Source organism: Platichthys flesus, chromosome 1 (genome assembly GCF_949316205.1).
Source record: "Platichthys flesus chromosome 1, fPlaFle2.1, whole genome shotgun sequence".
Classification (NCBI taxonomy): Eukaryota; Metazoa; Chordata; class Actinopteri; order Pleuronectiformes; family Pleuronectidae; genus Platichthys; species Platichthys flesus.
In genome coordinates, this window is record NC_084945.1 from 15,846,450 (window position 1) to 15,858,241 (window position 11,792).

Genomic DNA, 11,792 nt, shown 5'->3' on the forward strand with positions numbered 1-11,792 from the left:
TTAAATTCCCCCCCCCACACACACACACACACTATTGATTACAGTACAACAAAAGACATCTGTGTATTCAATGCTTCAGCTGTCTCTGTGTTGATGTCACTATTAGCAAACGGCTCCAGCATCATGGCTGACGAAAGTCATTCAATGCTACTTTAACCTTTATTCCTGGAGAAAGGGTGTCTTCATTTCATGATGTGACACTTTCCCCTCCCTTTGTTATAAATAGGTGGTAATAATAATTAATTTACCTATACCACAAATACCAGTAGAGTCGATAGTAGTTTATGGCATCATCACAACAACAGCTTAAATTTTTCTATTGTTCTGCAGCACTAAATAGCATGCAGACAGGTAAAAGGGAAATTAAAGACACACATTTACTCTGTTCCTCTATTAAAATCTTTTATTGAATTATAATCATGTATAGGCTAATATTTCTTTCATCCTCCAGCTGTCCCAAGGTATCTCCGTCAGATCAACCTCAGAGGGACATCACATATTACAATTTCAGACAGATGAATAAGAAATGAAAAAAAAAAACAGTCAGGAAGATAAAAAGAACAATGAAGTTTAAAGCTTTAGCTTACCTCAAATTTCATTTTATAGAATAAATAAACCCATAAACCCATTTGATTTATCATTTTTTCTCCATTATCCAGCATGAGAGTGTGGAAAGGTGTTCACTTCTGGTATACACAAAAATGGTTTTAATGTATTTCGTACACTTCTTAAGACAATCAGTGCTCATCAGAATGAGTGAGAGGAATCTTGGGAAAACAAGTTTGACTGAAGATTTTGTTGTTCGAAAGAATTTTTTAAACCCTTAAAAGAATCATTTAAGGGTTTGTCCAAAAATCAAAATGAAAAAAAAAAGTAATTGCCACTCATAGTTCTCTTTCCCAAGTCACAGCTGACAGAAATCCAACAACATAATTAATTTTTAACAATTAGCATAGCATTCCATGTGATTTGCAATTATATAGTAAAAGTAGGCATCTCACTGTTTATTGCAGCACCCTGTCTGTTGGCCACCGTGCCAGCATCTGCAGTCGATTCACAACTTTCCATTTCCCAAAGCAAACCACTTGCTGTAATGACTAAATAACCTTTCTTTTATTGGATAGTTCATCATCTTATGTTGTGCACTGCCCTTCTATAGGGGCCTTAGTCTTGTTTTAAAAAAAAATTAGGTTAACAGGTAATTCATGTGCAATACGTTCAGCTTTCAGTTAAAAAAAGTACATTTTAACCTCCCTCCTTTATGAGAAGCCTCACTCTCCCTTATACAAGTGGCTGCCTCTATCTGAAGAAATAACTTCATTCACGGCAGCAAAATAAAAAATGTAAAATTGACTAAATGGTGTAAGTTCAATTTATGTTAAAAATATATTTTAAGCCTCAGCATATATGCATTTCAGCTTGAGTCAGTTCTCAGGCAGGCATTCACAATGTTTACTCAAAGCTGGACCAGGACCTCTCATTAGCTCAGAGACCCACAGGAACAGGAAGGTAGGTGCACTCATTAAGATCGTTAAGATGACTCGAGGCGGAGTAAACAAACGATGAACCCACCTTTATAAGAAGCTGTGGCACTGTTACCAGCAGCAAAGGGAATCATATTTTGGACAAAGATGTTGGAGTTGAATGTCTAATCATTATAATCACTTCCAAGTCATTAAGAAATTGTTCTTTGTCTTTAAGTATTTTAACAATAGTAATTCATTAATAACCAGCCATTACTTTTAATCGGACATGCCTGTGTCAACCATGTCAATGAACAACGTGCACACCCAATCATATATATCAAGGACAAAAGCTTCAATCTGTTTCAGATACATAAACGCACACATTTCCAGCTACATGTCACATCATCATTGATGCAGTTTAAAATTTGATTTTCATGTTGGTTAAACTAAAAAAGCAGATTCAAACAAACTAGATTGATCCCATTGATCATTAACTAGGAACTAAGGAAGGATAGTTTAAATCAATATGATCAATTAAAAAACAGATCATTAAAGTCAGTGTTTGTTAATTTTATGGTGTGATATAAAAGTGAACTAAAGATAAAAAAAAGTGAATAGTAGTTTGGTTTGGTATGAACTGATTTTCATATCGTCCTAGTTGATCTTAATGGTCTATAAAAAGAGATAAGATACATGATGTCCTTATACTTTATATACACTGCGGTTTACACTTAAACATCTGACAGGAAGTATTTGGTCCTCTCAGTTCCGACAGCAATGCTACTTTCCTCTTCTCAGCCGATGCTGATTCACAAAAAAAGTCTGAAACTGGAAAAATGCATTACTGATATTTAGCATATCCTATTAAGAGATGCATGATGCAGTTATCTGGGACATCATTGTTGGAGGATTTTTTAAAACAAAAAACAAACAACAACATTCTTCTGTTCCTTGAAGTCCGCATAGTTGAAAAACACTAATAGAGAGTGAAAAGAAACCAATCAGTGGGCGATAAGTGAGTAAAGAAGTTCAGTTGTTTTACAGTACAAACATCAAAAATCAGTCTGAAGGAGTACCGCCTCTGCCGCTGAAGACACAGTTCATCCACTCCTGCTCACGAGGGGGCAGGATTAAAACTCAAACATCTCGTTTTGTTTCTTGGCCAGCTTGGCCACCTCCTGCCGGATGGCTTGCACGAGTGCAGAGGTGGAGAGGCTGCTCAGGGGCATGCTGTCCACGTCCTTCGCCACCTGGGGAAGGCTTTGCTGGGATGCTGTGCTTGGGGCAACAGACGGCTGCTCCAGTGCCTGGTTGTACTCCAGCGGCAGCCTGGTGGGGCTCCCCTGTGGGTAGCGAGGATGAGGAAAAGCCTCGACATACCCAGGCAGGGGCACCTGGAAAAAAGTTCAGCAGTCAGTAATCAGTAATACAGCAATTTTATATCATTGCCTCCCACAAATTGAATGGCTGCCAATATTAAAATAAGCAGGATACAGTGTATGTGAGGGTTCATTTTGTTGAGTGAACATTTTCTCATCCACTGCTTTTCTAGAAATAAATAAACGGGTGATGAGGGGAAATATACACAGTTGTATGTAGGAGAAAATAATTATAAATCATCCAAAACAACAGGGAATAGAATGAGTGAGGAAAGTAATGAGATTTAGATGTGCAAAACTTGTAGACTAATTTATTCCTTCCTTCCTTCATTAGTGTCATATTCATATGACTAGAAATGACGGGGGAAAGGTGTTCGTTTATAGGAATTATGCTGAACTACCCCGGTATTTTGTTGTGTCCACTCAAAGGCAGCCATACATTTACTTCAGCAAATGGTCTCTAAATGACACTGGTTCTGCAAAAAGACACTATGTGAAATCATCTGGTTGAAACGGGCGAAAGAGAGGGTAATAAGGGAGGGGAGGGTTATAACAAAAAATCAGACAAGACAATTGAAAGCTGTGCTATCTTCATTAAAAACAGAGAAGAAAAGGGGGGGGGGGGGGGGCTCAGAGCTGGAAATAGTATAATGAGGCCCAATCCTGATCAAGGGTAGATAGTAGCAATTTTAATCAATGTCAGTGCCATAATGAGAATCTATGCAAACGACAACACAGAAGTGAGAGATTTCTATTATTATGATCATATTCTTTGTGTTTTAAGAGTCTATTCCTGCTGTATCCCAGATACAAACGCTGTCATCTTGTGCATTTAGAGCCAGAGACTGCACAGCAGAGAACAGGGGTCGGAGCCGCAGTATTCAGGGCCTGTCTACACTTGTGTTTGACCAAACTTGAGCAGTCTCAAATGTCAATCATAAACTTTCATCCTGTCTTGACATATGGAAATATTTACATATGAACAAACATCAGTGTGATAAGAACTACCTTAAATGACAGGAACCATCTTTGAGAAAACTATATTTGGTGATTTTTTTTGTTTGGTCCATGTTTGGTCCCAACAACAAACATGGAAGAGTTGGGACTTAAGACTTACATTGCAGCTAGCCACCAGGTGGCGATGGAGACCCTTTGGCTTCAGTTTTGTGAGCACACATGTTGTCGATCATTATCTACAGTCTATTTTATCAAGAGGCTTCTTTTGTTTTCGTAGCACTTTGCTAACCTGTTCGAGATCTGGATGAAGAGCTTTTGGGGTCAGTGGGACTAATGCTTGAAAACTGGGACCGCCACAATTTATTCAAAACATCTCTTCAGATTATTGTACCAAAATATGAATTGCTTATCTTATACTTTATTGATGTATTAGGACTGGCTGCTTCCAAAACAAGACAAATGGGCTTCCTTACAGAGTCTGCCCACTGTGGTGGTACATCCTCAGGTTCAGGTGGATAGGACATCCAGGATGGACTGTGGTAGGAGGTGGGCGGTGTGGACAGAAAGTATTCTGAGTAGGCAGACCTGGAGGCTGGGATGGCATAGACGGCTGTTATTGGGTTTCCTGGAGAAACGAGAGGAAAGAGCGATAAATGTATTACTTCCACATTTACTAGGGAAGGTAGATTAGAGTAAAATGTTTTTCCATTTCAAGAGTTTATTTGGTCAAATGATTACTGTCCTCTAGCTAAGCCCGTCATGAGTTACATTTAAAATACAAAGTCAGCTCCTCATATTCTTACCTGAGTAGTTGGACAGAGGCTGCTCTGCAGTGATAGATGGAAGTGCTGCTCTGGTTGTTAGCCCATATGGGTTGTTGTCGTGTCGACTCTGCATTTCAGTGACAGATGTCTCTGAGCTCCGTCCCTTGGGCCCCAAGTCAGAAGTGGAACTGAGTTGGACAGAGATGGAAGAGGGCAAAATATGGAGTTTCTGTAATGCTGCACCAGTGTCACTAGATGGCAGCCGTGTTCCATATGGAAAGAGTCAGTTGCTCATTAACATTCCTGACATCTCTCAATGCACTATTTCAAGATTAAAATTTATAGATGGCCTCAAATCACCTGTGCCACAGCGCAATACCAGGGGAATATGTGGTCCCTGAATATGAATTTGAATGTGAATAAATGTGGAATATCGGATGGGCTGCATCTGTGTGTGCGTGTGCCTGTGTGTGTGTGTGTGTGTGTGTGTGTGTGTGTGTGTGTGTTACCGTCTTAAGGCGGCCCCAGGCGGAGGTCCAGTGCGAGGTGGTAAAGGGGGAGGAGAACCCATGGCCATCTCAGGAAGCTGGGTGAAGCGAAAGGCCTAAGACAGACAGTGAAAGGCATTTAAGACACATCAGACTCGACCACACGTCACTTCTTGAGAGAAGTGGAAATAATGTCGTCCCACTCACTGGTTTAGGCAGGCTGCACTGATACACGTCTGCACCATATGAAGGTACCCACTGCAGACCCCCTCGCCCACAGTTCATCGTGCCTGGAGCACTGGTCACAACATCTACGTAGGGGAGGGGAGGTGGGGTAGAGTTGTAGTGGTCAGGAGGGGGCTGGTGATGGTTGTGGTGGTGGGACTGCCTTCCGGACGTGGACTGTCCCCCTGAAGCCAGGCTGAACGCCTCCTCCAGCAGCAGGTGCATCTGCTGCCGCACTTCATCGATGGACGGCTGTGAGCTCAGAGTAGACGTCTCTGAGTGGCCTTTCAGGCCCCGGCCGTACATGTATCCCCGCGGACCCATTAGACGGTCAACATTCGTCTCTTCAATCAACTCAGGCTCAGTCTGAAACATGTACGAACAGGGAAACGCCGCTGTGACCTCAGAATCTACACATATTTTCAAACTTGGACTTGCTAGTACACATCTACAGTGTGAGATGTTTTATAGAAGATGTGAAGGTGATGCAATCTTTATAACATGAGCTGGACTGGCACTCAGCCAACTGGTCTGTATTTTTATTTGGATCTGCACCAAATTTCTCATAAATACCAGTCTCTCAAAAATGATTTAAAAAAAAAAAAAATCAAGATACATGAAACATTCCTTGAGAAATCAAGGGATATGTTGTAAGACGCTGTATTTCACAATGTTAAAGAAAGTGAAAAAGAATCCTGGATCCACCAAAATGCAATGGTTCCTCCTTGATCTATGCCACATCCTTCCACCTAGCTTTGTGTTAATCCGTCAAGTAGTTTTTGCATAATCCTGCTAGCTAAACGTCAAACAAGTGCTTATCTTCCTTTGCAGAAGCAATCTAAAGATATGAAACTCCGATACAGTTGTTATATGTATAAAAATAGAGCACTCAGGTAGAAGGTAGTGTTATGGGAATGGCTAGTCACACTTCAGCCACAACCCAAGGTAGATGTTTAACTGGGTGATAATCTGCACTTCTCTGCCCTTTTTAAACAGCTTCTGGAAGCCATTCGCTGATATTATTTTATATCTTCCTCTTCTGTGTCTGTTCTCTTATCTTCAATATATTCAGTGCAGCCATTATCCTCTCTCCCTTGCATATTCATTGCCTCCAATCATTTACTTGCAACTTTGCTCTATCTTTCCCATCTTTTTCTCACATTTTCAAAAGTCCCTGCGATTTTATTCTTAATTTTTATCATATCTTCTTCTCCTCCTCCGCCCTCTTTCAACCTCTGTTTCCATTTATCCAGCCCTTATACTCGTGGTGATGAATTAATATGAGTTCAGGGCTGCCCTACTTCCAGTGCGAATAAGACTGTGGCCACATGAGACCCAGCGTATAGTGCACCTCATAAATCAGCCCTCCCTGCTACATGAAGCGACGGAGACTTGCATCTGCAGAGCCGGGGCCTGCAGCTACACACAGCTCACAGTGATCAACAGGGCCAAGAGTTCTGAAAGTGGACCGTGAAGCTTGGACTGACTACTGTGCAGAGAGTGAACACATGCCGAACACATGGCTGCACCGAGTTTAGTCCAAGCAAATACACAACAAGAAGAGAGTCATTGGAATGTTGGAATCAGAGCGCATTATATGTCAAAACATTTCCAATTTGTGGAGCTTGTTGAGTGCATTTGTTACAGAATTTATCAGGTTTGTCAAATTAAGAGGTCATTCTTCAGACCTCTGAAGAAGCCATTTTTCCATGCCAAAGTAGAAAAAGCACATGGTTATACTCTCGTATAGATCTTTCTAACATGGTTCTGGACACAGGATTCTGAAATTCTCAGGCTTTTCAAGTACTATTCCATATGTTTAAGTTAGCTCTCTCCCTTCTTGGAATGATCTATGACCTAGGGAATAATCTCTGACCTGCTAACCGATGGGTGAAGATGTAGCAGGCACCTTCAACTTAAGACATGTCCATGTTTAGTCAGAGACCCTATGGGTGACATCATTTTATCTCTAGTTTTGGGATAAACACCTCCCCTATAAGAATCTTTGCCTGGCAGAGGCAAGGCAGACTTTCACTATCTGGCTTGTGATTGTCTCCGGGTATACCATGGTGCCCGTCTGACCTGTGATTCTTCTGTGTAATAAACATATTATACAAACAAGAACGAAGTCCGCTGAGATTCCTTCATCAACACAAAACGTCTACAACATCATCGAACTCTCGGCTGAATAGAATATACCATAGTACAAAATTAGGTTCTGTGTTGTTATACGTCATTATGCCAGTGAGCCAGGACGCACGATACCAGAGCTAGTTACACCCGAGTTTTTAATGCTGTGATACGTCAAATAATTAGCACAGCAGTTATTTCTTAACCAGCGCAAACCAGAATGCAAACCCTCTTCCTGCCTGACTCCACATCAGATCAGTAAGGAAACAATAACAAGGTGTACATAAACCTGCCATCCTGAATTATATATCTAAATGACAGGACCTCATAATTGTTAAATTATGAAAGAACCACTTCTCCTGTGCTGTGGCAGGCTAATAAAAGACCAATGATCTCCGATTGATTATTATCTTTTCTATTTTTAATTTCCATCTTATTGATGTAAATACAGTGACGTCCGTGTATTTTTTATTATCATCTGAATTTGCACACAAGCATTTAAACACATAATGTTAACAAACATATGTTTGCATTAGAACAGACTCTCCTCAGCACATCAATAATACATAAAATAAGATGAAAAGTTTATATGCAACTCAGAGGTAAAAGCTTCTATTCCTTATGCATCACTTGGGCAAGAGCCTTCTAAATGTGTAATGCATATAGCCTACTACAATTTAAAAAGTAACGACACAATGTTGCCCTGTCCATTATTTGTATATATTTGTATACATATTTGTATTTTGAGTATGAGGGGGGCCATTTTCCAGAATGACAAACTTTCACTGCATCATTCTGAGAGACGGGGTCAGTGGATGATGAAATGCGACTCACATCATAGCCGCTGTTGCGGATGCCTCTCCTGGGTCGCTCCCTCATAACGAGCAGGTCCATCTCCGTCCCTCCAGGACTCGGACTGCTCAGACTCTGCCGGCTGCGATAGGCCGTCTGCCCTACCTGGGAGTGCCTGCCAATTAGAGTGAGGAGTGGAGGCAGTTAGACCTGGGGTAGTTATTAGATTAATGCATTTCAAAGGGATTTTGTCCGTTGTTTTCGTATGCCTGCTGTGGAAGGGACTTAGGGAAGATGATGAACAATGTTGGGAAAGATTTTACTTTTCAGAGAGTTATATAAATCGAGACACATGACAAATAGCATAGATATACAATAAGATGACTTTGTGTATTCAAAATGATATTTTCAAAATGTTAAACCACAGGCAAAAGTGAGACCAGCCAAGTGTTTTCTACAGTAGGATACAATATTAATAAGTGTACCAAAGTATATATACACCATCAGTGACTGAGGGTAAGCGGAATGCAAATGACACTTCAGCTGGGGGAAGGTGTGTTGTTGGTGAAGCTGATCGGCTACAAGCAAATTTCGTCTTTAAATTACTGCAAGAAAATAACATCACTTAAACATCAGCCACAATTCACGAGCAGCTTTGTGTTCTGAGTGCAGCTAGTACATGGCTGGTGTGGAAAAGACTGTTTGCATATTTGACCTAAATTTGTAATATCCAAACACGGCGCATCTCTATGTGCATCTGTGTGAATCAGAGCAAGAACCGAACCAACACACCGGACCAGCCAACACACTGCCAATCCTCTTATCTCCATTACCGCAGCTCAGGACTTGGATACGACTAATCACACAGACCTGATGGGTCTCTCACTGCCGAGTAAGACAGGGTAATGACAAAATTAGAGGGGGCCTGATTCACTTATCTATAAGCTAATTAGACAAGGCAGGGGTCAGTGGTTACAGATATCTGGGCATGGTGAGGAGCCCAATCAGCCAATACTGTGTCTGTTAAAACTGTGACCTCGTCCCCTCACACACTTATGTAAGCACGGATTTCACTTTCTGTTTACACCCAGGTTCCACTTGCTTTTCCACTCTCACCTCCTGTGAGACTTGACATAAGTGGAACCTCGCTCATCATCAGGCTCCAGTGGTCTGCCATGCTCACCGGCTGCCCTCTCATGGCCGTGCCGCTGTCTCTGCGCCGGGACTCGACTGCCGCTGCTGCCGTCGGTGGAGGGGAAGTCATAGTAGCCCTTCCTCTTGGCCTTCAGCCTCAGCTTGTTCCTGTAGTGCTCGATGTCGGACTTCTGCTTCAGAGCCAAGTTCACCTGCAGAGAAGAAAAGAGCGCGGGACGCGATGGAACACGGGAGATCAGGATGGAAACAGGACACAGAAGGTTCTTCTTGCTGTGCCTGGTTTTGTTCTGCTCTGTCTAAGAAATGTGTGAGGATACAAGGTCAGATGGTTCATGAGAACATGAAGCTGTTATACAATAATCAGTCAGAAAGAAACCGCACATGTTTCTTATTTTTCATGGGTAATATATGGCTTCAAAACTGTTTGCAGTTAGTTTAAAACAGACTTATCTTGTACTAAACCATTTTCTGGAGAATAATCACACTATATTTATATATATATATATATATATCTTCCCTAATGTTATCTTCTCTAATGTTACCTTAACCAAATCTTATCACTAATTTAAAACTGTGCTGTAACATTCTCTTCTATGTTTAATTTTACATTACTGCTACATCTTTTAAAGCCCCTGAAATTTTTTTCCTCTATACTGCACTAAATATTCACAGCTAAGTAAGAGCAAAATCCAAGTTTAAAGTTTGGGAAAACGCAAACTTAGTGTGAATAAATTAATTCAGCACTAAAATGCTCATTATTTTCTGCATTGCTTCATCAGTGTGATCAGGATTCGATGGACAAGGGGGTTTCAACACAAACAGACAAACCCATAACAACAACTTGATGGTCATGCTTAACTATGATTTGTGTGAAGTAATGTGATCGTTTTTCAATCTGAACCTTAAGACCAGTGAGAAACGCAAGGACAAAAACTTTGACATATACTTAGACTACAACATTTTCTAACTTTGGCAGAAAGTGGTTCACGGATTTCGATGAAAATTATCATGTGTTCATAAAAATCTGGATCTAGTCAATTTAATTGTGGTCTGTATGCACTCATTAGTCATTCTAGTTAGTGATTTGTATATCAGTCTGCGTATCTCTACTAACGGCTGTGGTGCTTCACCTCTCCATTGACAATGGCTGATTCGTAGCTGCGGACAGACGATGCAGGGTGGGAGTAGCTGGACTGAGCCACCACAGGCTTTATGGAAATGAGCTGCAGGGAGCCAGAGGAGGAGTCGTACGGATCTGAAGAACAGAGAGGGAGTTCACTCACACAGAGACTACAAATACCTCTAATCGTTTACATTGTCAGTCAGGGAGGAACAAACTGTCACGCTGCCTCCTCACCCTCCACCTCTCTCTCTCTCTCTCACCACCTTGTCCCTCTGCGGTCGGCACAGCGGGATTATGTCAAACATCAAGTCGCCTGCATCAGCAAATGAAGAGGCGGACAGAGACAATAGATCACACAGATATGGCTCGGGGCTCCGAGGTTGTGCCAATGCATCTCTTTGATAGATGGAAGCGACTGACTTTGCACTTTTGATTCCTTATCTGACATCAGACAAGCTCGACTCAATTCTAGGTTCCCCTCGACTCAGCTGATGAATTATTCAAATCCGTCCATTAAGAGAATCATAATCTTGAGAGCGCAGTCCAATTTACAAAGCAGAGTTTTTTGAAATATGATTAATTTAACTCGCACCCGCGGCACGAGGAAGAGTTTGCATCTTGAGACGTGAGACTTTATATGCGTCTTTTATTATTTGCAGTGCTGATTGTGCGAATGTGTGTGCGTTGTATGTCACAGCATCCAGTTCTCTGACACACTGTATCATATCAGCAGAGTGTCTGTCTCATGCATATTCACTGGGTCCGTCTTTGCTTGCGGCAGGCAGGCTACATATCTGGATGTACATGAAAAGAAATGATACAGTGGCAGTGCCTCTCTCTTGGGGAACCTGTGTGCATGAGACACCGAGATGTTTGGAGAAGTTTCCCCGTGCAGGAGGGAACTGGAAAAAGACACACCTGACCTCTCGCCTGCAGTAGAAGCTGTAAAGAAAGAAATCATTTGCATTTGCATCGGCCTGTGACTCTCACCGTCCCTCTTGCGCGTCTCCTCCTTTGTCAGTTTCTGCTGAGCTGTGACTTTCGGCGCCGTCAAGCCCCTGCCGGAATTCAGCTTCTCTGATTCGTCGCTGATGACGGAACCGTCCTCGCTCGGCAACTTGCTGCAAGTAACCATAGCAACAGGAAAGGCGGTGAGCTCTCGGGGGGGGGGGGGCTGGGCACGCAGCCAGGTTATGTCATTCCTCCCTTTAACAACCTCACCTTCCTCCCCCCCCCCCCCATCGCTCAAGCCCGGAGTCCAGCAAACATAATAAATCATTATTGTATTTTTATGTATGTGTGCTCATACTAGA

General features: G+C 41.9%; 1 protein-coding gene across 1 annotated transcript in view; it reads right to left on the reverse strand.

Annotated features, from left to right (window-relative positions):
- Window positions 1-393: 393 nt before the first annotated feature.
- kiaa1549lb (KIAA1549-like b) overlaps window positions 394-11,792 on the reverse strand; it is a 58,139-nt gene continuing 46,740 nt past the window's right edge. Inside the window, exons 14-22 of the mRNA XM_062386865.1 lie at window positions 11,470-11,600; window positions 10,487-10,611; window positions 9,318-9,547; window positions 8,244-8,376; window positions 5,262-5,645; window positions 5,076-5,170; window positions 4,606-4,754; window positions 4,276-4,427; window positions 394-2,860 (exon numbers count right to left, since the gene is read on the reverse strand). Of these exons, the coding sequence (XP_062242849.1) occupies window positions 2,597-2,860; window positions 4,276-4,427; window positions 4,606-4,754; window positions 5,076-5,170; window positions 5,262-5,645; window positions 8,244-8,376; window positions 9,318-9,547; window positions 10,487-10,611; window positions 11,470-11,600 (1,663 nt within the window). The 3' untranslated portion in view covers window positions 394-2,596. The remainder of the gene's footprint in view (window positions 2,861-4,275; window positions 4,428-4,605; window positions 4,755-5,075; window positions 5,171-5,261; window positions 5,646-8,243; window positions 8,377-9,317; window positions 9,548-10,486; window positions 10,612-11,469; window positions 11,601-11,792) is intronic.